The 27,552-nt window shown below is 42.4% G+C and overlaps 1 protein-coding gene across 1 annotated transcript; it reads left to right on the top strand.

Annotated features, from left to right (window-relative positions):
* The first annotated feature begins 153 nt into the window (after positions 1–153).
* On the top strand, positions 154–27,252 carry SPTSSA (serine palmitoyltransferase small subunit A). The gene is made up of 2 exons (XM_032179882.2): positions 154–368; positions 24,391–27,252. Exons 1-2 carry the CDS (start codon positions 257–259, stop codon positions 24,492–24,494), a joined length of 216 nt encoding a protein of 71 aa, XP_032035773.1. The 5' UTR covers positions 154–256; the 3' UTR covers positions 24,495–27,252.
* Positions 27,253–27,552: the final 300 nt, after the last annotated feature.

The following is a 27,552-nucleotide window of genomic DNA, read 5'->3' as shown; positions in this document are numbered from 1 at the left end:
GCGATGCCCGGGCGGGGAAACGGGAGGGGACGACGCGACGCGAGGTAGCGGCCTGGCCAATGAGCGCGGGCCGGGCGGGGCTCGGGGCCGGCGGCCGGGGAGCGCGCGGGGCTGGGCGTGCCGCGGGTGACGGCGGGGCCGGGCGGGCCAATGGGCGCTGGGTGGCGGGCGGGCGGGCCTGGCGGCCGGGGGCTTTAGGACGTGAGCGGGCGGCCGGCCGGACAGACTGACGTGTGAGCTGCATCGCGGGAGGCGCATGGCGGGGATGGCGCTGGCGCGGGCCTGGAAGCAGATGTCCTGGTTCTACTACCAGTACCTGCTGGTCACGGCGCTCTACATGCTGGAGCCCTGGGAGCGGACGGTGTTCAGTATCCTGTCCCGGCCGCGGGCGCGGGGGCCGGGCTGGGGGCGCGGGCCGCGGGGCTGCGTTTCCCAGGCCCCGGGCCTGGGGTGGAGGTTGGAGCGGCGGCCCCGCTGGTCTTGTGCGCGGAAGCCGGGGGGCAGGGGGAGGTCTGGGGGCCGAGGGCGGCGCTCGCGGGGTTAAGTGGGGGGTGGGGGAGATGAGAACTCTTGAGATCCGGGGTCACCTGTGAGTCGCTGGACCCAAGGGGGAAGCGTCTTGATTCCTGGAGGAAATCTCCGGGGGTGATGTGTAACCCGGTGTGTCGCCTGCACTTCGGCCGCAACTGCCTTTGGTTCAGTCCCCTGTTCCTGTAGGAGGCGGGGATCATGTAACAGTGGAGCACATCGCTCCCGGCTTGGACGCCTTTGACCTTTAAGTGTTCCTGATTTAGTTGGCTTTGGGTCTACCAAGAATTCTAATCAGTTAACCGGCTTTTAAGCCAGGTTCTGAATTTGCAGGCATGACACTCCAGTAGTTTTTGAAAGCAGTTTAAGTTATTGTATCTTTCTGGTCTTCAAGGTGGGGAGTTTTAAAAGCGTATTTATTGCTTCTTTGCACCGTCCGTAGAAGTCGGCCCGAAAAGCGGTGCAATTTGTGGTTAGTTGTCGGTAGGGTTTGAAACTGTGTTTTGGTGGATAGTTAATAAATTCTTGTTAATGACCGTTGAGTGGTTACTATAAGCAAAGCATTTGTGCAAAGCACGTTGTCTGTATCTTAACTCATCTAACTTTGAGAACTTCAATTAATAACTCAGGGTTGTGAAGATAGGCTCCCTGAAACTCTGATGTTTCTTGTCTCTACTTGTCCATATTGACATTGTTTGATGATATTCTTGCAGATTAAATACTGATAATGAATGAGATGTAACTTTTAAAAAACTCAGGCCAATACAAAACAGATATTTCACAAAACATGTTTAGTGTATCCACGTTCTCTCCTTTTCAGTGTGGTTTAGTTGGAGTAGCTTACTTCAGAATAACTTTGCGAATGCATTGTTGCATTCCAGTGAGTGACTGAGGTAATTTCATTCCAAGCCTTATCAAGTGTGTTTGTTTTGAAATAGCTTAAGGTTGTACTCAAAGCTGAGTCTTTTGTTTAAGCACTTTTGAGGAATTTGAGATGCTTTCAAAGCAGTTTATTTATTTATTACTGTTGGCATTTCTTTCCAAACCTGGAATTTAAGAACCAGAATGCATGTTTTGGATTTAGACTCTGAATATAGTTTGCTTTGATTTCCTGCACCATTTATTTGTAGCTGCAGTTTGGTCTCTTTAGGGCTCGCAGGGTCATGCCTTGTAAAATATATACTTAAATGCATATTTAATAGAAGTCTCTCAGTAGAAGCAAGTATATCTTGACTGACATAACACATCCTAAAATTAATTTAAACGTGCTGGGTTAAATTGAAACGCTTTAAATCAGAGGTTGAATGTAGAGTGCACTATTAGAATCTAGTATAGATTTTACACCTAAAAGCTTTTACACCTAAAATCTAATATAGATTTTACGCACTAAAATGCTACAGTTATCAATGATGTTAAGATTTTTCTGTTATGTTGCAATAGTGATAGTGTCCTATAAATAACTAGGTGATGGCTTTTTTGGGGGATGGAGAAATAAATTATGAAATGAAATGTAGTGCCTTAGTAGATATTTGCCTTTAATATTTTTGAGTTACCATTGGATTAGCGACAAGTAGTTTCGATTTTTTTTCAAATAGGTGAGAACTGCAACCAACTGACATCCAGTATTATAGAACCTTATGATTTTAAACTTAGGATACAAAAAATCTTATTTCAAATTTCACGTTATTGAATTAACTCAGGTTAGAAATGCAATCGTTTGACATAAGCCAGTCTTGAATTACTCTCAACTGTTGTATTTATATTTTTCCACTTCAACTTCTAGAATCATTTAAAACTATTTATCTGATAGTTTGGAACATCAATTTGAGATTGAATCCTCATTTTAGCTTGGTGGAAAGAACTGAATGAGAAAACTGAATTTTTTTCCCCTACTTGTCAGGAGGCTTACTCTGAAGTAGTTTGAATTTCATAAATCCATTAATGATTAGTAAGCTTCACCCAGAACTAATTTGTGGCCAGCTACATGGTTTTGGAAAGAGGCATACTTTCTACAGCTTAAACGTTACATTCAACTTAATCATCAATCCTAGAAACCTAAAATTTAGAGAAATTTGCCTCTGCCTGTCTGAAAATTTGTCTCTGAGTTAGAAGTCCTGAACAGAGGAAGACTTTAGATTGATTTTCTTTTCTTTGTGTGTGTGTGTGTGTGTGTGTGTGTGTGTGTGTGTGTGTGTGACAGAGTTTTGCTCTTGTTGCCCAGGCTGGAGTGTAATGTCACGATCTTGGCTCACTGCAACCTCCGCCTCCCAGGTTCAAGCGATTCTCCTGCCTCAGCCTCCAGAATAGCCGGGATTACAGGCGCCTGCTAATTTTTCTATTTTTAGTAGAGATGGGGCTTCACCATGTTGGCCAGGCTGGTCTCGAACTCCTGACCTCAAGTGATCTGCCTGCTGCAGCCTCCCAAAGTGCTGGGATTACAGGCATTAGCTACCACACCTGGCCAGAGTAATTTTCTGTTTTTTCTTTTTCTTTGTCTTTTTTTTGAGATGGCGTCTCGTTCTGTTGCTGAGGCTGGAGTGTGGTGGCGCAATCTTGGCTCACTGCAACCTTTGCATCCCGGATTCAAGCAATTCTCCTGCCTCAGCCTCCTGAGGTAGCTGGGATTACAGGTGCCCACCACCACGCCCAGCTAATTTTTGTATTTTTAATAGAGTCGGGGTTGGGGGTGGGGTGGGGGAGGTGGTTTTACCATGTTGGCCAGTCTCGTCTCAAACTCCTGATCTCAAGTGATCTGCCTGCCTTGGCCTCCCAAAAGTGCTGGGATTACAGGTGTGAGCCACCGCGCCTGGCCCAGATTAATTTCTTAAAGAGGATAGATGCATTAGTTTACATTTCCTTGCTATATAATGCATTTTTAAAAATTTGAAGTTGTGGGCCGAGTGTGGTGGTGGGCGCCTGAAATCCCAACTACTCGGGAGGCTGAGGCAGGAGAATCGCTTGAACCCGGGAGGCGGAGGTTGCAGTGAGCCAAGATCACGCCACTGCACTCCAGCCTCAGTGACAGAGCGAGACTCTGTCTCAAAAAAAAAAAAAAAAAAAAAAAAAAGAAGTTGTAATTTCAGGGGAAATTGATAATGTACTATCACTATACTTTCCAGGGGCATCCTTGAGCATCTGAATGAATGTTTAGAAATTATTTGCTTCTCGACTTCCCAAATCAAATAGCTAGAAGTTAGTTAAAAGCTGTTGTAAATTGAAAGTCAATCTTGGCCGGGTGCAGGAGGCCAAGGTGGGCAGATAGCTGGAGTCCAGGAATATGAGACCAGCCTAGAAAACATGGCGAAACTCTTGTCTCTACTAAAAATGCAAATCTTAGCCGAGTGTAATAGTGTATGCCAGCTACTTCGGTGGCTAAGGCACCAGAATCTCTTGAACCCAGGAGGCGGAGGTTGCAGTGAGCTGAGATGGCGCCACTGCACTCCACCCTAGGTGACAGCCTGTTCAAAAGAGAAATAAAAATCTCAATTGAATATAAGTATTTTTGAACTTACCTATGTAAGGAAATTGTGATTTATAAAAAAGATCTTAAGATGTGTTTTTAAGGAAAAGCGTCTATTGGGTCAAGTCAGACACATTGTATAGTTCTTGAAACAGTAAGATTTATAAGTAAGTTTTGTAAATTCTTCCTCACTAGGGCCTATATGCTAAGTTTTCTTTTACCATCTGTCTTTTCTATTCTTTCTTTGTATTTTTTTTTTTTTTTGAGACAGTCTTGCTCTGTCACCCAGGCTGGAGTGCAGTGGTGCGATCTCGGTTCACTGCAACCTCTGCCTCTGGGATTCAGGTGATTCTCCTGCCTCAACCTCCCGAGTAGCTGGGACTACAGGCCGTGCCACCATGCCTGGCTAAATTTTTGTATTTTTAGTTGAGGTGGGGTTTCACCATGTTAGCCAGGCTGGTCTTGAACTCCTGACCTCAAGTGATCCACCCACTTCAGCTTCCCGAAGTGCTGGGATTGATTACAAGCATGAGCCAAGATGCCTGGGCTACCATCTGTCTTCTGATGGGACATTTGAAGTGATACATTAGCTTTTGGTTTGTCAAGGAATATTTGAACTTTTTCCATGTGCAGACATGTTTCTGTCTTACAGAGAAATGGGACATGACATCTGCATTAAGACAAAAGGTGACAATAAAAAAGAATCTGGTAAGTGCCAATTAGTATTACAGTATATACTGCAAAAGGAGACCTACCATAGACTGGAAACACTGACCTCATCTCAGGAGGAGACATTTTTAACATACCTTTCAAAAGTTTCCTTTCCCTACTGGCATCCCAAGGTGGGAAAGAAAAGACCAGGTTTTGTAACCAAGATAGGCTTTTGTAACAGTAAGACACACCCTGAAGTACCTCACTGGATAACATTGTAACCATTCCTGTTGAGAGTTGAAAAAATTAAAAATAGTTTGTTAAAATAATTTGAATTAACTTTGGGAGGCTGAGGTGGGTGGATCACCTGAGGTCAAGAGTTCAAGACCAGCTTGGCCAACATGGGGAATTCTTGTCTCTACCAAAAATACAAAAATCAGTGGGGCATGGTGGCTGGCGCCTGTACTCCCAGCTACATGGGAGGCTGAGGCAGGAGAATTGCTTGAACCTAGGAAGCGGAGGTTGCAGTGAGCCAAGATTGTGCCATTGTACTCCAGCCTGGGCAAGAGAGCAAATACTCTGTCTCACAATAATAATAATAATAATTTGAATCAGAAGCGTGCTATTTTAATCTTTTTTCTTTTTCTTTTTTTTTTTTTTTTTGAGATGGAGTCCCACTGTGTTGACCAGGCTGGAGTGCAGTGGCGCAATCTTGGCTCACTGCAACCTCTGCCTCCTGGGTTCAAGCGATTGCCCCGCCTTGCCCTCCTGAGTAGCTGGGACTACAGGTGTGTGCCACCATGCCCGGCTAATTTTTGTATTTTTTAGTAGAGACAAGATTTCACCATGTTGGCCAGGCTGGTCTTGAACTCCTGTCCTCAGGTGATCTGCCTGCCTTGGCCTCCCAAAGTGCTGTGATTACAGGCATGAGCTATTGCGCCCGGCCTAATCTTGTTTCATTAATTAAAAAATAAAGTCATATTAGTCTATAATCACTGGGCTATATTTGCCCATCTCTCTGCTGCTGCTGATGTTTCCATGGCATTTTATTTTCAGCAAAATGTGGGCAGTTTTTTGGTTTATGTTAGGAATTAGATTCCCCTTGAAAGACAGTTCATGTGTCTTGAAAACATTTTTTTCCCACTTTTAAACCACAGTGCTGGGCACACAAATAATGCTAAAAAACAGTTGTTTATATATTAATTTGTTATTTTATTTTATTTATTTATTATTTTTTTGAGGCAGGGTTTTGCACTTGTTGCCCAGGCTGGAGTGCAATGGTGCGATCTTGGCTCACTGCAATCTCTGCCTCCCGGGTTCAAGTGATACTCCTGCCTCAGCCTCCCAAGTAGCTGGGATAACAGGCATGCGTCACCATGCCCGGCTAATTTTTTGTATTTTTAGTAGAGACGGGGTTTCACCATGTTAGCCAGGATGGTCTCGATCTCCTGACCTCGTGATCCGCCTGCCTCCGCCTCCCAAAGTGCTGGGAGTACAGGTGTGAGCCACCGCACCTGACCACAAATTTTAAGCTGTATGTTATTTTCAGTAGCAACTAAATTATTTTCTTAGATTTTTACTGTATCCTCAGATGCTTACAACTTAGAATTAAAAAGCACTTTTTTTTTTGAGATGGAGTCTTGCTCTGTTGCCCAGGCTGGAGTACAGTGGCATGATCTTAGCTCACTGCAACCTCTGCCTCCTGGGTTCAAGCAATCCTCATTCCTCAGCCTCCCGAATAGCTAGGATTACAGTTGCACGCCACCATGCCCGGGTAATTTTTGTAATTTTAGTAGAGACAGGGTTTCACCATGTTGGCCAGGCTGTTCTTGAACTCCTGACCTCACGTGATCCTCTCCCCTCGGCTTCCCAAAGTGCTGGGATTACAGGTGTGAGCCACTGCGCCCGGCCACAAAGGACTTTTTTTGCATTGCAATATACTAGAGTAATTAAAGTATTTGGGAGTTTAGAAAATATGAATTTTAAGTTGTAAATAAAATAGATTATACGTCCTTATGGTTGAAACACAAACGATACAAAAAGGTAGTTGGTGACACAGCCTTCCACCCCTGCCTGGGCCACCCTAGGACAACCAGTGTCAGCAGTTTCCGATGCATCGCTCCTGAGATATTCTGTGAATATATAAAAAATATACTCCTTTTTTTTTTTGCTTTTTTTGAGACAGAGTTTCGCTCTTTTGCTCAGGCTAGAGTGCACTGGCGCGATCTTGGCTCCTTGCAACCTCCGCCTTCCGGTTTCAAGCGATTCTATTGCATCAGCCTCTCCAGTAGCTGGGATTACAGGCGCCTGCCACCATACCCAGCTGATTTTTTGTATTTTTTAGTAGAGATGGGGTTTCACCATGTTAGCCAGGCTGGTCGCAAACTCCCAACCTCGTGATCCACCCGCCTCGGTCTCCCAAAGTGCTGGGATTACAGGTGTGAGCCACCGCGCCTGGCTTCTATTTTTTTTTTTTTTTCTCAAGATGGAGTCTTGATCTGTCACCTAGGCTGTAGTGCAGTGGCGCAACCTTGGCTCACTGTAGCCTCCGCCTCCTGGGTTCAAGCAATTCTCCTGCCTCAGCCTCCCGAGTAGCTGGGATTACAGGTGCCTGCCACCACACCCAGCTAATTTTTGTATTTTTAGTAGAGAAGGGGTTTTACTATGTTGGCCAGCCTGGTCTGGAACTCCTGACCTCAAATGACCTACCCACCTTGGCCTCCCAAAGTTCTGGGATTACAGGCATGAGCCACTGCACCTGGCTGGGAAATGTACAATTGTAAGATTAGGAAGTAATGTGGGAGAAGTGAATACATTTATAAGGGAGCATGGGAAGGACAACCAGCAAACCACAAGAATTCTCAGACAGATCAAGCTCTGGGAGTACAGTGGAAGCAGACCACCTTTAACTGGATTCTCCTTAAACTATCCTAACCTCCTGGAAAGTTGTCTTGTTACCTCCAGGGCCCCACTGCTTTAGTTTGAAGAAAACTGCTCTAGCCTGTTTTACATATTAGCCTTTGTATTTGGCTGATTCAGTGAGAATGTTAGGATATCTCTTAACTGTACTCCTTAGAATATTAACCTTTTCTTTAGTAGTTTTTGGTTGGTAAAGGTTGAAAATAATGAAAACTGTGCTTAACAAGAACTAAATGGTCTATACCAGACAGGCAGAGAAAGTCGTGGTTGGGTTAATGGCAGTGGCAACAGACCACACAGTGATATTCTGCAGCAGTGTTTCAGCATGTGATTCTATTGATTTGTGAGTAGTGATCACTATAGGTCCTGTCTCCATTTTCTTAAAGACTTTATGATTCCTCCAGACTATGAGTGTTGTAACATTTATGGCACATACGAGCTAAGATAGATTTTTTTCCCCCTAAAACAGGGTCTTGCTCTGTTGCCCAGGCTGGAGTTCAGTGGCTGGCATGATCTTTAGTTCACTGTACCCTTGAACTCCTGGGCTTAAGTGATCTTCCCGCCTCAGCTTCCCAAGTAGTGGGGACTACAGGCACACACCACCATGCCTGACTAATTTTTAAATTTTTAGTAGAGACAGGGTCTCACTATGTTGCCTAGGTTGGTCTTGAACTCCTGGCCTCAAGCAGTCCTCCTGCCTCAGCTTTCCAAAGTGCTGGGATTACAGGTGTGAACCATCGGACCTGGCCTCTTTTTTTTTTTTTTAAAGAACAAACCCTAAATGCTCAAATATAGTAATTTAAGCTATGTGTTCTAGAAGATGTACTTGATAGAGGATATATACTTTTTAGAAATTGGAATGTTGAAAAAATAGTAGTTATGATCAATAGTTATGAGAAATAGAAGTTTTACTAATACAGGGGTTTTGGTCAGCATGTATTATATATGTTTCTGAAAAATTGCAAAATAATAGGGTTTATGGGAAAATAGTGTTGAGTCAGACCACTCAAAATGTATGCAGTTTAGTAAGCAAGCACTAACAAACACAATACTTGGCATCTTGAGGGAATAACTTGGATGTCCCAGACAGGCAGGCAGCTCAGCTTCACTGGAAGCTGCCCGAGGGGACATGAACAAAGCATGGACAAAGTTGAATGGAAATGTCAGCAGTAGGTGCTGATGTAATACAGACAGTGTGGGCTGCCATTGAGGCAGTGTAGGGGCAGTGCCACCTGCCACGCTAGCTAAGAGCTGTGCTACCCTGGGGGTGCCTTTCTCTGAAGAGGGAGACTGGGTGCACATGAGAATTTCTAATTTTCTTAAAATAGAGTTAAAAGGACTTCTGCTTGTATAGCAGCTGAGTTGAGAGATGTTTCTTGCTGAAGGTGATACAGTTGACCCTTGATCCACTTGGGGATTAGGAGTACTGCCCCCAGGCCCTCATCCTTACCCTGCAGACAGTTGAAAATCTGTGTACAACTTTTGACTCCCCAGAAACTTTACTAATAGTCTACTTTTGACTGGAGCCTTACTGATAACATTAACAGTCGATTAACACATATTTTGTATGTTATATGTATTATGTACCGTATTCTTACAGTAACGTAAGCTAGAGGAAAAAAAATCATAAGGAGGAGGAGGGGTTGGTCTTGCTGTTTCAGGGGTGGCAGAGGCAGAAGAAAATCCATGTATAAGTAGATCTGCACAGTTCAAACCCATGTTTTCAAGGGTCACCTAATTATTTTCCCACTAATCTGCTCCCCTAAATGATGAAATATCCCATATGAAGGAATACAGCTCCTATACTGTACTAGTCATATGTGAGTTATCTGATGTTACAGAAACATGTACTGTAGCAGAACAGATTATATTTTAGAGCAGACTGGGAAATTTTTCCCCCATAACACTGGGACTTCAAATCTTCCTGAGGGTAATAGAAGCTCAAATTAATAAAGGTGTGCCGGAGACACCATAACCTTAGTGTCTCTGGGATTAGAGCTACAAACCATTTCCAGCATTTTAGTCCACAGTGAAAAATTTTCAGTTCATGATCATTACTCATTTCAGCAGCATGCTTTGTTGTTTGTTTAGTTTTAAAAGAGCTTGTCATCAAGTTGTAGTTTCTAAAAACAATTTTCATACTTAGGTTTGTATAATCAGCACACTATAGAAAGCTTAGAGAATGGATTTTGCTTGCTAAACACTAACTTCTGATGGTGATGTGCTATCCTTTAACATGACCCTTGAATATCAAATTGGTTGACATACAGAGGACTGTGACTGTATAATATTGTGACAGTATAATGTTTTCCACTTGCTTCAATGTAAGAAAACTGGAAAAGTATCAAGAGATAGTCGATATATCTAGGAAAAATTAACTTTCTTTTTTTTTTTTTTTTTTTAGATGGAGTCTCACTCTGTTGCTCAGGCTGGAGTGCAGTGGCGCGATCTGGGCTCACTGCAACCTCCGCCTCCTGGGTTCAAGTGATTCTCATGCCTTAACTTCCCGAGTAGCTGGGATTACAGGTGTGCGCCACTGCGTCTGTCTAATTTTTGTATTTTTTTTTGGTCTGACCTCAGGTGATATGCCCGCCCCGGCCTCCCAAAGTGCTGGCATGGGATTACAGGCATGAGCCACCACGCTACGCACTTTCTTTACATTTCTGTTGGTGATGATCTGCAGTTTTTTGAGGTCAAAGGAAAAGAAAACTACAGTAATAAGGAAGCTTTCCTGTTTGGGGCTTCATTCAGTAGCCTGCAGCTGCTTTCACTTAGGGCTTTGATTGCTTTTCAGTAAACAGCATATGATAATACTTCGTCAAATGCTTTGTTTTCTTTTTTCATTAAGATGATTTCTTAGATTTATCACAACTCGAGTATTTCTAAGGTTAAATAGCATTTTAGAATTGATTTTTTTTTTTTTTTTTGGAAACGGAGTCTCGTTCTGTTGCGCAGGCTGGAGTGCAGTGGTGCGATCTCACTGCAAGCTCTGCCTCCTGGGTTCACACCATTCTCCTGCCTCAGCCTCCCGAGTAGCTGGGACTACAGGCACCTGCCACCATGGCCGGCTAATTTTTTGTATTTTTAGTAGAGACGGCGTTTCACCATGTTAGCCAGGATGGTCTTGATCTCCTGACCTCGTGATCTGCCCGCCTTGGCCTCCCAAAGTGCTGGGATTACAGGTGTGAGCCACCGTGCCCAGCCTAGAATTGATTTTACAAAAGAAATTTGATTAATATAGGATTGGATTGCTTTAAATGTTGTTTTAGCTTTGCTTTTTAATGTGACTAAATCATTTAGTCACATTTAATGTGATTTAATGTGACTTAAATCACTGAAATTATTTAGAGTAGTAAAGATGCATAAGTCATACCCACTGGAACAAAGGTCTATGACCTTTTCCCAATAAGAAACTACCTTTAATTTTTCCAGAGTCTTGTGATTAGATTACTAAAGTGGGTGATGATAGTTTAGAGTTACTGATTGGAACAGGAAATGTTAGTTCCTATGGTTTTGTTTCTAATGTACTATATTTATATGTAAAGCATTTCCTCTCTTTATTACAGGACTTTTTTTTTTTTTTTTTAAAGTTGCTGATAATGGCCTTTTTATGGGCCAAAAAAAAAAAATTCTTTATTTCTTTCCTAACTTGCTGGAAACTTAGCTTATGTTTAGGAGATTCCTCTTAAAGAAAGAGAAAACAACATACAGATTCTATATATGGCTTCACATCGGCTTGCTTTTATGTCCGTGGAACCCATAAAATATTTATGTTATGCCCAGGTTTTGAATAACCTCTGATTGTTCATTCAGCCCTTGAACAAACATTTATCTTCAGCACCTGCACAGTATCCTGTCACATTATTTGCTCAGTTCTGGGATGGTTCATGAAGCAACTGCTTTACCAAGCAATGTACTATGGCTGGAAGCAAAGGCTCAGTAGAGGTGCTCTGTCAAACACTTAAAAGTCAGTGTTTAGAGACAAGTCATAAACACAAAACAGAAAAGCCCATTTTTTAGTTTTTGAGGTTGTATTCTGGATTGCACTTTGTTTTCTATTGCTTGAGTCATGGAACCCCCTCTAGAATATAGACCTGATTAATTTGTGTATAGCTGCTGGCACTTATGCAAACAACAAGAAGAGTTCGGTAAATAGAAAGATTACTCTATTACTTTGTATATTACCTTCCAATATATGCGTATTGCATAAAACTGATTAATTTTTACGTTTTTTCTTTGTGTACATGTGAAACAGAAGATTGCTTTATGGACGATTGACAGGTGGTACCTAAATGTCCTCTTCAAACAAGTGGGATCCTAAAATGTTAATGAAAGAAAGGACGTCATTTTATGAAGAAACTCAGGTCCAGAGAGGTTGTGTCATCCCAGGATTGCACTGTAAATTAATAACAAATTAGTAGCAGGATGAACTTGGGCAAACATAGGTCTGAGTCATGATGTTAAATGCGCAAACCCTCAAATAACAGTTTTAATGAGGATTACATTGCCTTCTCTTGCAGAATAGGTTCGATTCTGAGTTCTCACAACCCTGAAAGATAGGTGATGTGTGTCCACATTTTATTGATAAGGAGACTAGTGTTCAGAGAGCTTTTGACATAAACAGGGATGGCAGAGTTATGACTCAAACCTGGGTCTTCTCCAGTGCTGTACTGTTTCTCCTAGCCATTTCTTAAAACTCACAGTGTGTCAAGGATACTTTAAATTTTGAGAAGCTTGTTACAGAATGAGATGGATTGAGAAATCTATACCAGATAGCAAATTATAGCCGGTATACTCTGTTATGTATATGTTTAGCTTTGTGAGAGCACTTCCAAGTGTCACAATAAAACCAATGCCTAGGTCGGGTGTGGTGGCTCATGCCTATAATCCCAGCACTTTGGGAGACTGAGGTGGGCGGATCACCTGAGGCCAGGAGTTCGAGACCAGCCTGGCCAACGTGGCGAAACCCCGTCTCTACTAAAAATATAAAAATTAGCTGGGCGTGGTGGCACGTGCCTGTAATTCCAGCTACTCGGGAGGCTGAGGCAGAAGAATCACTTGAACATGGGAGGTGGAGGTTGCAGTGAGCCAATATCGCGCCATTGCACTCCGGCCTGGATACAGAGCAAGACACTGTCTCAAAAAAAAAAAAAAAAAAAAAAAAAAGGGAGGCCGGGTGTGGTGGCTCACGCCTGTAATCCCAACGCTTTGGGAGGCTGAGGTGGGTGGATCACGAGGTCAGGTGATCGAGAAATTAAAATTTTTGTTTTTTTTGGATACAGAGTGTCACTCAGTCATCCAGGCTAGAGTGCAGTAGTGTGATCTTGACTCACAGCAACCTCTGCTTTCTGGGCTTAAGTGATATTCCTGCCTCATCCTCCTGAGTATCTGGGACTACAAGCATACATCACCATGCCTGGCTAATTTTTTTTTTTTTTTTTTTTTTTTTTTTTTTGTAGAGACAGGGTTTCGCTATTTTTGCCCAGGCTGGTCTTGAACTCTTGGCCTCAAGTGATCCTCCCACCTTGGCCTCCCAAAATGCTGGGATTACAGGTGTGAACCACCACACCTGGCCTGCATTTTTTGATTATTAGAAGTTCCTCACTGTCCTGTTTCCTGCTTGTTCCCTTACTGTGTCCCTGTATAGCTCATTTATTATTTTTTTAAAAAACTTTTTATCTTTTTAGATAGAGTCTCACTCTGTCATCCAGGCTGGAGTACAGCCGTGTGATCTCAGCTCACTGTAGCCTCAACCTCCCAGGCTCAGGTGATCCTCCCACCTCCGTCTCCAGAGTAGCTGGGACTACAGGTGCATGCCACCATGCCCAGCTAATTTTTTTTTTTTTTTTTTTTTTGTTTTTTTTTTGAGACGGAGTCTTGCTCTGTCACCCAGGCTGGAGTGCGGTGGCTCAATCTCGGCTCACCGCAAGCTCCGCCTTCCGGGTTCATGCCATTCTCCTGCCTCAGCCTCTCCGAGTAGCTGGGACTACAGGCGCCCGCCACCACGCCCGGCTAATTTTTTGTATTTTTAGTAGAGACGGGGTTTCACCGTCGTCTCGATCTCCTGACCTCGTGATCCGCCCGCCTCGGCCTCCCAAAGTGCTGGGATTACAAGCGTGAGCCACCGCGCCCAGCCCCCAGCTAATTTTTTTATTTTTTTGTAAAAGAGATGAGGTTTTGCCATGTTGCCCAGGCTGATCTCATATTCTTGGTGTTAATGGCGGAGGGTATCCTGGTTCTTGGCGTCTTGAACAAAAAATTGGTCAAAACGCACAAACAAAGCAAGGAAGGAATGAAGGGTTTTACTGAAAGTACACTCCATAGTGTGGGAGTGGGCCTGAACATAGGGGCTCAAAGGCCCGGTTACAGAATTTTGGCGAGTTTAAATACCCTCTAGAGGATTCCGTTGGTTACTTGGGGTATGCCCTGTGTAAATGGAGAGGATAAAGTAAAGTTACAAAGTCATTTACTTGGCCTACACCCTATGGAGAGGTTATTTCTTGTCATAGCTGAAGTGTGAATTGGCCTTATGTTCTCTGCCTCCAGACCCTATTTTCCTGCCTCATCTCCCCACTGAGAGATGTGATCCCCATAAATCTTTATGGGAGGCAGAGCGACCAACGTTCTTTTTCTGTAACTACTTCATGCTGCCTTGGGGCCTAGTGCCTACCTATTGGGGACCACGGAACTCTCGCCCTGCTCTATCTAGTGAAGGTAGGGTAGCTTTTTTTTTTGAGATGGAGTTTTCGCTCTTGTTGCCCAAGCTGGACTACAATGGCATGGTCTTGGCTCACCGCAACCTCCACCTCTCGAGTTCAAGCGATTCTCCTGCCTCAGCCTCCCAAGTAGGTGGGATTACAGGTAACCCACCACCATGCCCAGGTAATTTTTGTATTTTTAGTAGAGATGGTGTTTCACCATGTTGACCAGGCTGGTCTTGAACTCCTGACCTCAAGTGATCTGCCCACCTCAGCCTCCCAAACTGCTAGGATTACAGGCCTGAGCCACCATGCCCTGCCAGCAGGGTAGCTTCTTGATGGCCAGGGGCGGTGTCTTCACCTGGAATTGGCTGGAACCTTTGCTGCATGATCATCTGAAGCTTGATGGTCTCTAGGTGAGAGGGAATGAATTTGGTTAAAAGATTTAATGGGAACTTCAGAGGTGGATACCTATGCTGTCAGAAATGTTTGTTACAGAGATTTGCAGAAGAAAAAACAAAACCTTGTCTGTTCTAGAACCCATATCTTTCCTTAAAGTCTTAGCACAAACAACCCTGTTTTGGTTTGGTTTGGTCTGTTGGGGCGCAGTGCACGAACTTAGTCCAAAACAATGGCCTCTCAGAATTTTGTTGAAAAAATTCTGCCTTTTTGTTCAGGTTCTCACTTAGGTGAGAGTATGACCAAAACTTAGGGCCGTAGCACCACTCTCAGTTACCATCATTTTCGTTTCCAGTCTCAGCACATCATTTATAGGTTAAGTCCTCATGGTTGCACATTTCCTTCAGCTCTTGTCATTCCAGCTGAAGAGAGATCATACGACATTCTAGAGATGGCTGCATGCAAGCATTGAAAACCTTTGAGAGAATACAGCACTCCAGGGAGACGATTATTAAGACTGTTGGGAGGATAATACCAAGAGTTCGGAGTATGCTCCTTACCCGGGTCCCCATACCAAACCACCTAAAATTATGTAGGTTAAAGAATGAGCTGGATGAAGAGTCTACTTGCTTGACCAAATGGTCATTTTTTTTTTTTTTTAAGAGATGGAGGCTCACTCTGTCACCCAGGCTGGAGTGCCATGACACAATCTTGGCTCACTGAAACCTCCACCTCACAGATTTAAGCGATTCTCCTGCCTCAGCCTCCCGAGTACCTGGGATTACAGGTGCCTACCACCACGGCTGGCTAATTTTTGTATTTTTAGTAGAGATGAGGTTTCACTATGTTGGCCAGGCTGGTCTCGAACTCCTGACCTCAGGTACTCCACCTGCCTCAGCCTCTCAAAGTGCTGTGATTACAGGCATGAGCCACTGCGCCTAGCTGACTAAGTGGTCTTTTCATTAATCCCCTACAACTGAATTTTTATAACCTGCATTCTATGTATTTCTCGATAGGCCACAGGTGCCAGCAGCTGCACAGATAGCAACCCTGCTTGATCATCAGATAGCCCTAGCAACCCTGTTTGACTGTATGCAAACAAACACATTACCATGAATTAAGAATATTCACAAATAGTTTGCCAATTTTGGAGAAATTAGGCAGAGAGAGAGAAAAATATGACTCAAATTCTATTTATGAAAGTATACTCAGCTGGGGCCAGGCATGGTGGCTCACGCCTGTAATCCCAGCACTTTGGGAGGCCGAGGCGGGCGGATCATGAGGTCAGGAGATTGAGACCATCCTGGCTAACACAGTCAAACCCCGTCTCTACTAAAAATACACAAAATTAGCCGGGCGAGGTGGCGGGTGCCTGTAGTCCCAGCTACTTGGGAGGCTGAGGCAGGAGAACGGCGTGAACCCCAGGGGGGCGGAGCCTGCAGTGAGCCGAGATCGCGCCACTGCACTCCAGCCTGGGCGACAGCGAGACTCTGTCTCAACTTGAGCCGAGGCAGGTGGATCACCTGAGGTCAGATTGAGACTACGTGACCAAATGTGAAAACCACATCCTATAAATATAAAAAATCACCCATAATCCCAGCTACGTGGGGGGCTGAAGCAGGAGAATCCCTTGATCCTGGGAGGCAGAGGTTGCAGTGAGCCAAGACTGTGCCATTGCACTCCAGCTGGGTAACAAGAGCAAAACTCCATCTCAAAAAAAAAAAAAAAAAAAACCACACACATCTAGACATGTATACACACAAAGAAAGATCCAATAGCTTGGAACCTTAGCTATGAGATAGCAATACAAGCTTGGCGGTTTTACTTTGCCCTAAGAGATAATCCAAGGAAGGCTGTGAACCAAAATTTCAGGTAAAGCAGTCTCCATGGCAGTTTGAGTTTTAAAGGCCAAACCTGCCCAGACTCCAAGGAGCACTGGGGCCAAACAGTAGCAAAGGAGTGTGTCACCTGTTAACCAGACCCTCTGCTTAGAACTGCAGCACAAAGGCCTGGATACGTGTAACACCATTCCACTCTCCCATTCAACAGTAAACTCCAGATTCCAAACAATGTTGGGGCCAAACAGCATTCATTGCAACTTCGAGAGTAAATTCTAAGGAGGGCCTAGTATTACACCTCAGAACCTCTGCCAAGAGCATCCCCTTTGGGCAGGTTGAGGTCTGCAGGACCCCTGGAGCAGCCTCTTGTGGGGTCCAATCTTGGAGTGCCAGATGTCTCTGACCTTAGGTGGGCACCGGTGCCACATGCAGATTTTCCCCTCCACAGCCTACTATGAGCTTTAGAAGAATAGCCATAAACTGTAATGAGAACTGGATGCTGGGTGGGCCTTTTCCTTAGCCAGTTCAGTATGATAAAGGAAAAATTTAGTGTAAGAAAAGAAGATTTAAGTCCCCTGAAAAATGGGTGAGTTTGCTCCAAGCTGTGCCACATGTAGGGATCAGGGACCATGTACGGAAAAGATAAATAGTCCAGGGCAACTATAAACAGGTGCTGGGGCCTCATGAGGTGGCTCACACCTGTAATCACAGCACTTTGGGAGGCCAAGGCGGGGGGATTGCCTGAGGTCAGGAGTTTGAGACTAGCCTGGCCAACATGGTGAAGCTGCGTCTCTACTAAAAATACAAAAATTAGCCGGGCGTGGTGGTGAGCGCCTGTAATCCCAGCTACTTTGGAGGCTGAGGCAGGAGAATTGCTTGAACCTGGGAGGCGGAGGTTGCAGTGAGCTGAGATTGTGCCACTGCACTCCAGCCTGGGCGACAGAGTAAGACTGTCTCCAAAAACAAAAAACAAAAAAGCCGCTGAAGGACTGAAAAAGAAAGAAAGGAAAAAGACCCAGGTTTCTTAAGTGAACTGGGTGGTGGTAGTTAGGCTTCTCCACATGGAAACCCCTTAGTTTCACTGGCCATGGCCAGAAACCTGCAGTTGCTTCCATGTTTAGGTGCTACCCACATGGGTCCTGGGTGGGAAAGGAAAAGAGAGAGAAAGAGATTCCCCTGCATGGAGCAGAAAAGAAAAGGAGAAAGGAGAAAAAAAAAATCCCAAACTTTGGGCTTACCTCTTCCTCCTGGCTGGCCTGCCAAAATATGTTAACTGTGGAGGGTGTCCAGGTTCTTGGCGTTATGAACAAAGAATTGGTCAAAATGCACAAACAAAGCAAGGAAGGAATGAAGGGTTTTATTGAAAATGAAAGTACACTCCACAGTTTAGGAGCGGGCTTGAGCATAGGGGCTTAAAGGCCCTGTTACAGAATTTTTGAGAGTTTAAATACCCTCTGGAGGATTCCATTGGTTCCTTGGGGTAAGCCCTATGTAGATGGAGAGGATGAAGTAAAGTTACAAAGTATTTACTTGGCCTACACCCTATGGGGAGGCGATTTCCTGTCATAACTGAAGTGTGAATCGGCCTTACGTTCCCTGCCTCCAGACCCTATTTTCCTGCCTCACTGGTCTCAAGTGATCCACCTGCTTTGAGTTCCCAAAGTTTTGGGATTACAGGCGTCAACTGCCTTGCCTGGCAACCTTTTTTTTTTTTTTTTTTTTTCTGGGAGACAGGGTCTCAATCTGTTACCCATGCTGGAGTGTGTATACAGTCTTGAACTCTAGTATCTTGTATTTTAACCAGGCAAAAAACTTCTTCAAGTTTTAGGCCGGGCGCGGTGGCTCACGCCTGTAATCTCAGCACTTTGGGAGGCCGAGGCGGGTGGATCACGAGGTCAGGAGATCGAGACCATCCTGGTTAACACGGTGAAACCCCGTCTCTACTAAAAATACAAAAAATTAGCCGGGCGAGGTGGCGGGTGCCTGTAGTCCCAGCTACTCGGGAGGCTGAGGCAGGAGAATGGCGCGAACCCCGGGGGCGGGGGGTGGAGCCTGCAGTGAGCGGTGAGCAGTGAGCAGCCTGCAGTGAGATCGAGCCACTGCACTCCAGCCTGGGTGACAGAGACTCCGTCTCAAAACAAAAACAAAAACAAAAACAAAACTTCAAGTTTTGATAAGTTATTGTTTCACTTAGAATTAAAAAATTGTGCTTTTATTATAGGCATGTAAAACATTTAAAAGCGTGACAATTTAATGTTCACAAAATCGAGCTTAAGTTTCAGATTCTTTTTTTTTATTTTTATTTTTGGAGACGGAGTTTTGTTCTTGTTGGGCTTGAGTGTGGTGGCGCCATCTCGGCTCACCACAACCTCCGCCTCCTGGCTTCAAGCGATTCTCCTGCCTCAGTCTCCCAAGTAGCTGGGATTACAGGCATGCGCCACCACACCCGTCTAATTTTGTATTTTTAGTAGACGGGGTTTCACCATGTTGGCCAGGCTGGTCTCAAACTCCCGCTCAGGTGATCTACCCGCCTCGGCCTCCCAAAGTGCTGGGATTACAGGTGTAAGCTACCGTGCCCAGCCAAGTTTCAGATTCTTGATTTATAGTGGAATAATCCCTGTTAGGCTAATATATGCATGTTATTTAAGTGATATATTCTCCATTCTAAATTGAAGAATTAGTACCATAAAGACTGTAACATACATATTCAGATAGCTGATTTATAGTAATCCTGCTGGAGTTGAAATTGAGCCAATGACCTTAAGATTATTACTATACCATTTTCATTTGTTTGGTATATATATTTATAAGGTTTATATAAAAGCTGTAAAAAAGCAAAATTTGTTCTTAAGTACAGTATTGCCTGGAAACAGTTTTTGTCTTTTCTGTAGTCATTATCAAGTTTGTCAGCCACAATAATGTGAGGAATATGTAGAAAGCACCATAATGAATCTAGTCACATGAACATCTCTATTCATCAAATGTCTATTTGGTATGTTTTTTTGTTAGATGCTGGAGATACAAAAATAATATTATTTCTCTGTTTAAGGAGTTGATAATTTGAGTGAGATAAGTACATCTACAAATAGGTAATGTCAGGTGGTAAATGCTGTGTTACTCACTTTCATACAAAGTATTAAAGGAGCTTTATGAGCATTAAGGAATAATTAGTTCTGCCAAAGGGTTGGGGGAAGAATGGGAAAAATTATGAATGCCAGGGAAGGCCTAAGGCCTAATACAAGAGGAGATAACTACTGAGCTCCTAGAATTATTAGGTTTTACTAGGGGGAATAGGGCTTTTCATATGTAGGAAAGTATATAGTGCAGTGGTTAAGAACACAGATACTTGGACTGATTTGGTTTGGAACTGGCCTCTGTAGTTTGTTGGGGAGGTTACTGGAACCTGATGAAGTGCTTAACTAGTACCAGACACCCACTAGACATTCACAAAGTGAAAGCTGCTGCTGCCACTGTTATTCTTACTTATATCATTAATAAACAATATGCAAAGCCAGAGCAGCATGGAAATACATAATGTTGTTTTCTGAGACTTTTGTAAGATGACTGCAAGTAGGATACGTGTATATTAGGGAATGGTTTGGACTGTTGGGAAGTACAGTGGAAAAGTAGCATGGTAGTTGTGGTTGGTCCTCCCCTAGGTCTCCTTTCTTTTTGTTTTTTAAGTTTATTTTTGTTCTTGGTAGAGACATTGTCTTACTATGTTGCCCAGACTAGTCTCGAACTCCTGAGTTCAAGTAATCCTCCCACCTTGGCCTCCCAAAGTGCTAGAATTACAGGCATGAGCCACTGCACCTAGCTTAAGTCCCCTTTAATAGCTGATGTACCCCCCCCAGCCTCCGTGAGTGTTGGCTGCTAATGACTTATAGCTCCCCCTTTCTCTAGAGTATTGTCCTCTGCCAAGCAGCTTTCTTGCTTAGGTGGATTTTCCGTATCCCACCCTATAACCAATGATTGACAGATAAGGAGATACAAAAGGTCAGGCCCTTTGTGTCAAAGCAATGCCAACTATATGGTATAATTTATGCTCCAGAGTGCCCTGTGGGAGCTGAGACTCTGTCCCTACTTAGCTTATTTCCCCTGCTCTATTCTACTGTACTCACTCCCCTTCTGATAAAATTCCCTCAATAAATAGCTTGCACAAGAATCCCTGTCTCGATCCTACAGTCCCTATCTACTTCTGTGGATCCTAAGACTTGGGGCTAGATCAGAAAGTCCTTGAATACTTGCCTTAGAATCCTGTAAGTGCTGTCTTACAGGCATTGGAAACCTAATGCATTTTAAAAGGATTATTCTAGTAAAGAGGGACATGGAAAGTGGCTAGAAGCCTAAGATGGGAACTTTCTATCATCTAAGTAAAGGATGATAGATGCCTTAATCATTTATCATTGATTAAGGTTAGGGGAGGTGAGATATAAGAGTCATTTGTAGGGGTTGGGGAAGAACTGAGAAGTCATAGATAATTTGAATGTGGGGAGAAGGAATAAAAAACCTAGACTGGATGACTTGGCAAATAGTTGTGTCAATCGACAAAATAGGACTCGTAGGAAGAGGTAGTTTTGGAGAAGGTTAATGAGTTCAGTTTGAATTTAAGTTACCTTGTTGAATGTCATAGATGGAAATGTACAGTAAATAGGTAGAAATATCTGTCTGCAGTATGGAAGGTGAGGTCAGGTTGACAACATGAAGGTACAGATTGGACATCCCTAATCTGAAAATAAGAAGTCTGAAATGCTCCAAAATCCAAAACTTTTGAGCAACAACATGACAGTCAAAGGAAATGCCCATTGGAGCATTTTTGATACTGGATTAGGTATGCTCACCTGATAAGTATAATGCAAATATTCCAAAATTTTAAAAAAAATCTGAAATTTGAAATACTTCTCATCTCAAGCATTTAGGATAAGGGATACTCAACCTGTAGTTGTTTAAGTTATGAGGGAATGTGGGGCCCAAGACAAAACGATGGGAATTCCATTTTATCATCTGGAACATTTGCAGCCGCAAGTAACAAAACTGAACCAGCTGCTTTAAGAGTAAAGGGGATTGGCCAGCCAGGCGTGGTGGCTCACACCTGTAATCTCAGCACTTTGGGAGGCTGAGGTGGGAGGATTGCTTGTCCCCAGGAGTTCAAGACCAGCCTGAGCAACATAGGGAGACCCCATCTCTACAAAAATAATAAATCAGCTGGCGTGGTGGTGTGTGTTTGTTGTCCCAGCTACTTGGAAGGCTGTGGTGGGAGGATTGCCTAAGCCTGGGAGGTCAAGGCTGTGGTGACCTATGATTGTGTCACTGCACTCTAGCCTGGACAACAGAGTGAGACCTTGACTCAAAAAAAGTAAAGGGGATTTATTAGTTTAGTATGTAAAAATCCAGTGGTAGGGTGGGATTCAGGGTTTTTTGATGCGGATTCTGACTCCATTTTTCTGTGATTATTTTTGTCCTGCCACCTTCTTGAGTCAGCTTTGTTCTGAATCTTGCTTTCCTCATGGAGGTAAAGTGACTCCAGTGATTGCAAGATTCCATCAGCAAGCTGCATATTCTAGGAGAGAGCATCTATGTTCCCGAATTCCTGGCAGAATTCCTAAGCTTTGAGCTGATGAATCAGTTTTGACGTAGGACATTGTTACCAAGAAAAAGAGATCCCTCTAATTGGTTAAGACCAGTCAGGGGTTATCCATGAAGATGGGTTAGTCCAACCAAAAGGGCATGGCTGCTATACTAGGAGGAGAGGTAGAGTGGATGTTTGGCAAGGAAAGCACAAAGTTCACTCTTATCTATCATCCGTCATAAAGGAAAGAGCCAGTGAAAAACAGGGAAATGGTAAGAGAGATTAAAAGAGGGCCTTAGAAAATACCTCAGCCCAGAGTAGAGTTTTGAAGAGTGGAAAGGGTTGTTTTGTTTTGTTTTCTGTTTGTTTTTTGAGACAGGGTCTGGCTCTGTTGCTCAGGCTGGAGTGCAGTGGTGCCCTTCCGGCTCACTGTAGCCCTGAACTCCTGGGCTCAAGTAATTATCTCACATCAGCCTCCAGAGTAGCTGGCACTACAGGCATAAATGGAAAGGGTTTTGAAGAAGAAGGACTAAAACATTGTCAATTCAAACAGCCTTTTGATCTGGTGGAGACCACCAGTGACCTTAGAACAATGTCTACAGTCTGGAGGAGTAAGAATCAGATGGTGTGTTGGTGATGAACAAATATATGCCAATGATATAGAAGCAGCAAATGTATATATTTTTCTTTCTCTTTTTTTTAAGGAATTAGTAAATAGAAGGTGGCAGTTTAAGGAATAACTGGGTTAAGGGAGGTTAAAAAGTAAATTGTAAAAAAAGTTTGTGAAAGACTTTCTGCCCTTGTTTGCTGGATGAAGAGAATGAGTTTACGGCTTGAGTCAGGCAGTCTTGGTTTGACCTCTGGCTCTAAAGCAGCTTCCTATATGGCCCTGAACAAGCTACTCAGTTTTCTCAGCTTCTGATTAGTGATGAACGGAATAAACATTTCATAGGAAAGCTATAAGGGTTAAGTAAGATAATGTAATTGTGGAAGAGGTCTGTCAACTAACCTGTTATACAAATATTAGTTGGTAGTAAGCACATTGTTTATTTAAACCCTATCTTCTCATAAAAGAATGTACGTTATTTTAGAAATAATAGTATGTATAGCTGAAAGGTATGTAGAGTTGAGAAAAGGGGAAAGGCAAATGAAAGAGGAGAGAGAGAATAATGAGAATATGAATGAATTAATAAAGCCTGACCCCAGTTCAAAAACAGTTATTCCTCTTAGCATCCTATGTAACTGTGCAAAGCCAAAAGCCCTTAGATTTGACATAATTTTTGCTAGCAGTATTTTGTGTGGCCCCAGAGGGAGGCCTCTTGTTGACTTCCATATATATACAGTTTCAGTTCCTTTTGTAATAAAAAGAAAGGAACACAGTACAGAAAGGTTATTGTTTAGGTTATCAAGATTACCTTTATTTGAAGTTGTTGCAAATAGTAGCAATAGTGATAATAATGTTTAATAGTGATAATAGCAGTAGCAGTTGCTGTCATTTTATATATCCCTAAGCTAGTGTATGATTGATTTTAGCTTTGTCTGACTCTAAAAATACTTTTAGCCACATTCTAGTCTAATTCTAAAATTCTTTGATCATACATTCTTATTTGTTAAGTTGGTAGATCTTCTATAGTCATTAAATAGAATTTTGTTCTTGTATATTTATTTCTTAGGTAGAACAATATCACATTCTATGCTTCACTTTAAGCAGTCCTGCCAGGCGCAGTGGCTCACGCCTGTAATCCCAGCACTTTGGGAGGCCGAGGCAGATGGATCACCTGAGGTCAGGAGTTCGAGACCAGCCTGGCCAACATGGTGAAACCCTGTCTCTACTAAAAATACAAAAATTAGCCGGGCGTGGTGGTGGGTGCCTGTAATCCCAGCTACTCAGGAGGCTAAGACAGGAGAATCGCTTGAACCCAGGAGGCAGAGGTTGCAGTGAGCTGAAATCGTGCCATTGCACTCCAGCCTTAGGTAACAAGAGCAAAACTCTGTCTCAAAAAAAAAAAAAAAAAGAAACAGAAAAAAAACATTTTAAGCAGTCTGATGTTTTCAACTACACAGGGAGAATAGCAGTACTTACTTTATATGGTGATAGTAAAGATAGAATGAGCTAAAAACACAACAAAACAACACCAGCTGAGGATGGTGCCAGGCATGGTTGTTAGTGGCTAGTATTATCATTCTTGTTATTTTTTTATCAGTGCTTGATATAAATGAGAAAGCACTAAGTGAATGGGTACTTCAACATAAAAGAGTTGTTGAAAACATGTGGAGATTTAGTTTTGAAGAAATTAATAATAATAAGTTTCCTTAACTACAACTCAGATTCCATGCTGGTTTCCATTGTGGGGATGGCACTATACACAGGATACGTCTTCATGCCCCAGCACATCATGGCAATATTGCACTACTTTGAAATCGTACAATGACCAAGATGCGACCAGGATCAGAGGTTCCTTGGGGGAAGACCCACCCTACGAAGTTGGAATGAGACCATCAGATGTGATAAGAAACTCTTCTAGATGTCAACATAACCAACCTTATAAAGACTAAAATTCATGAGTAGAACAGGAAAATCATCCTGACTCATGTGTTGTGTTCTTTATTTTTAATTTTCAAAGAGGCCCTTGTATAGCAGTTTTTGTCTATTTTAACATTGTAGTCATTTGTACTTTGATATCAGTATTTTCTTAACCTTTGTGACTGTTTCAATATTACCCCCGTGAAAGCTTTTCTTAATGTAACTTTGAGCACATTTTAATTGCCTTCTATTTTTAAAACTCAAAATCATTAGTTGGGCTTTACTGTTCTTGCTATTGTATGGCATATACATCTGCCTGGATATATTTCTACTCTTGACCAAAGTTTTGTAAGAACAATATAAGATTTCGGGTAGGGGTATGGGGAGGGAAGATATTTTATTGAGAACTACTTACAAAAGATTTATCTGTAAGCTTGAACTCAGGAGTACAGTTTTAGCTATCTAGACTCTAACAGCTTTTGCTTTAAAATTATTAAAGTGTTTCTTAATGAAAAAGAAAAGATCTTGCTAAAGTTAAAATAAGGAACATTTCACCTTTTAAATGTTTAATTCTTATGTGGACTTATTTCCAGAAAACTTTGGTGATAATTCTTGAGACAAAAGGTGGTTAAGTAGCATTATTATGTAATGCTTATATACCATAGGGTTTTTAATAGAAGAGAAATCCATTTCCTCCGAGGGTCATCATTAACAATGTACTTCCTTAAATTTAGTTTAATGATTGTAATGGGTGCTGCATTTGCACATTGCATTAAGTTATGATGAGACGAATTGTTGTTAAAAATTATAGTAAAAAGAAATGTAAACTTGGTTAAAATCCTTTCACTCTTTGTATTGTTTTTTTTAAGGTTTTTATTCCTTAAATGTAAAATGACTACCTAATTTTTTGATGTAAATACATTAAATTCAAAGAGAAAAAAAATCAGCTGATGTAGCAGTATATCTTTTCCTTGATGGTTAAATATTGATCTAGTTATTTATATTGCTGAATTATTTTCTGTGGAGGACCAGATAAGCAGTAAGTATGTCTTATCCTATATGTTTTGCAACATAAAAATATTGCTAATTAAAAAAAATTAGGCATTATGTGTGTTGCTGGTTTTTTTTTTTTTTTTTTTTTTTTTGAGACGGAGTCTTGCCCTGTCACCCAGGATGGAGTGCAATAGCATGATCTCGGCTCACTGCAACCTCCATCTCCTGGGTTCAAGTGATTCTCCTGCCTCAGCCTCCTGAGTAGCTGGGATTACAGGCACCTGCCACCATGCCTGGCTAATTTTTTGTATCTGTAGTAGAGACGGGGTTTCACTATGTTGGCCAGGATGGTCTCAAACTCCTGACCCAATCCGCCTGCCTCAGCCTCCCAAAGTGCTGGGTTTACAGGTGTGAGCCACCGTGCCCGGCCAAAATTGAGGTATTTTTTGCCCTACATTTTAAGGACTAGATTTTGAAGTATTTTATAGTCTAGAGGTCTCAAGTAATATATACGTGTTTAATATTTTTAGAGTCAATTGATATCACAATTAGATAGGAGTAGTGAGAATAATATGGAATTACTTGGTTTGAAGTAGTTAAAAATTGGATATGGTTATATCTGAGCTGTAGTCATATTATCTCAAGAAAAATAATATGAGGATTTAACATAAGATTTGTTCTATTAATGCCCAAACTTGGCTTTCCTCTACTATCCCCCATAGAGAACCACTAACAAGTGGATGTCTAATATTCCTCTGGTGAGTTGAAGGCAGGAGAAGTTGAAAATCATTAGTTTCAATGGGTATCCAGGTGACCTATCCTGGCCCTCTACTCAGAAACCTGCGATGTGTCTTCACTCTTTGCTGAAATTCATTAAATTGCTGTTGTATAACTGATGGTTATTATGAACACTGACCTGTGAGACATATGAAAGATAAAGTTTAGTCTTACAGGAAATCTTGAGGAGAGTCAAAAGAGAAATGGGAGCATGTTTCTTGAGAGGTGATCAGAGAAGTTTATGCTCACTGTCTGATGCAAATGTCTGGTCTATTTGTTAGTAAATAACAAACAGGGAAATCATTTTCACTTTTTGTTTAAAATAAGGTATTTACAAGCATACCTTGTAGTTATTGTGGGTTCAGTTTCAGACCACCACAATAAAGTGAATATCTCAATAAAGTGAGTCACATGAAGTTTTTTGATTTTCCCCTGCATATAAAAGTTACATTTACACCATCCTGTAGTCTATTAAGTGTGCCATAGCATTATGGCTAAAAAAAAAAAAAAAAAAAAAATCCCAATGTACCTATCTTAATTAAAAAATTATTTAATGCTGAAAAAAGCTAATGATTATTTGAGCCTTCAACAAGTCATAATTTTTTGTTGGTGGAGGAGGGTCTTGCCTTGATGTTGATGGCTGCTGACTGATCTGGGTCATGGTTGCGGAAGGTTGGGGTGGCTATGGCAATTTTTAAAAATAAGACAACAGTAAAGTTTGCTGCATTGATCGACTCTTCATTCATGAAAGATTTCTCTGTAGCATGTAAGCTATTTGATAGCCTTTTACCCACAATAGAACTTCCTCCAAAATTGGAAGCAATCCTTTCAATCCCTGCTGCTGCTTTATCAACTAAGTTTATAAAATATCCTAAATCCTTCGTTGTAATTTCAACAATGTTCATAGCATCTTCACCAGGAGTAGATGCCATCTCAAGAAACCACTTTCTTTGCTCATCCATAAAAGGCAAAACCGTGTCTGTTCAAGTTTTATCATGAGATTGCAGTAATTTACTCACATCGTCAGGCTCCATATATAGTTCTCTTGCTATTTTTAGCACATCTACAGTTAACTTCCTCCACTGAAATTTTGAACCCCTCCAAGTCATCCATAAGAGTTGGAATCAACTTCTTTGCAACTCCTGTTACTGTGGATATTTTGACCTCCTCCCATGAATCATAAATCTTCTATTATA

This window comes from Hylobates moloch, unplaced genomic scaffold (assembly GCF_009828535.3).
Source record: "Hylobates moloch isolate HMO894 unplaced genomic scaffold, HMol_V3 SCAFFOLD_16, whole genome shotgun sequence".
NCBI classification, from domain to species: domain Eukaryota; kingdom Metazoa; phylum Chordata; class Mammalia; order Primates; family Hylobatidae; genus Hylobates; species Hylobates moloch.
Note: the sequence above shows the minus strand (reverse complement) of the source record. Positions and strands in the feature narration are given on the sequence as shown.

Bases quoted from the DNA above. Each gene is read 5' to 3' on its own strand.
- SPTSSA (XM_032179882.2), top strand. From the start codon at position 257: ATGGCGGGGATGGCGCTGGCGCGGGCCTGGAAGCAGATGTCCTGGTTC. The intron at 369-24,390 runs GTATCCTGTCCC...ACTACAACTCAG, and splicing joins CTGGGAGCGGACGGTGTTCA to ATTCCATGCTGGTTTCCATT.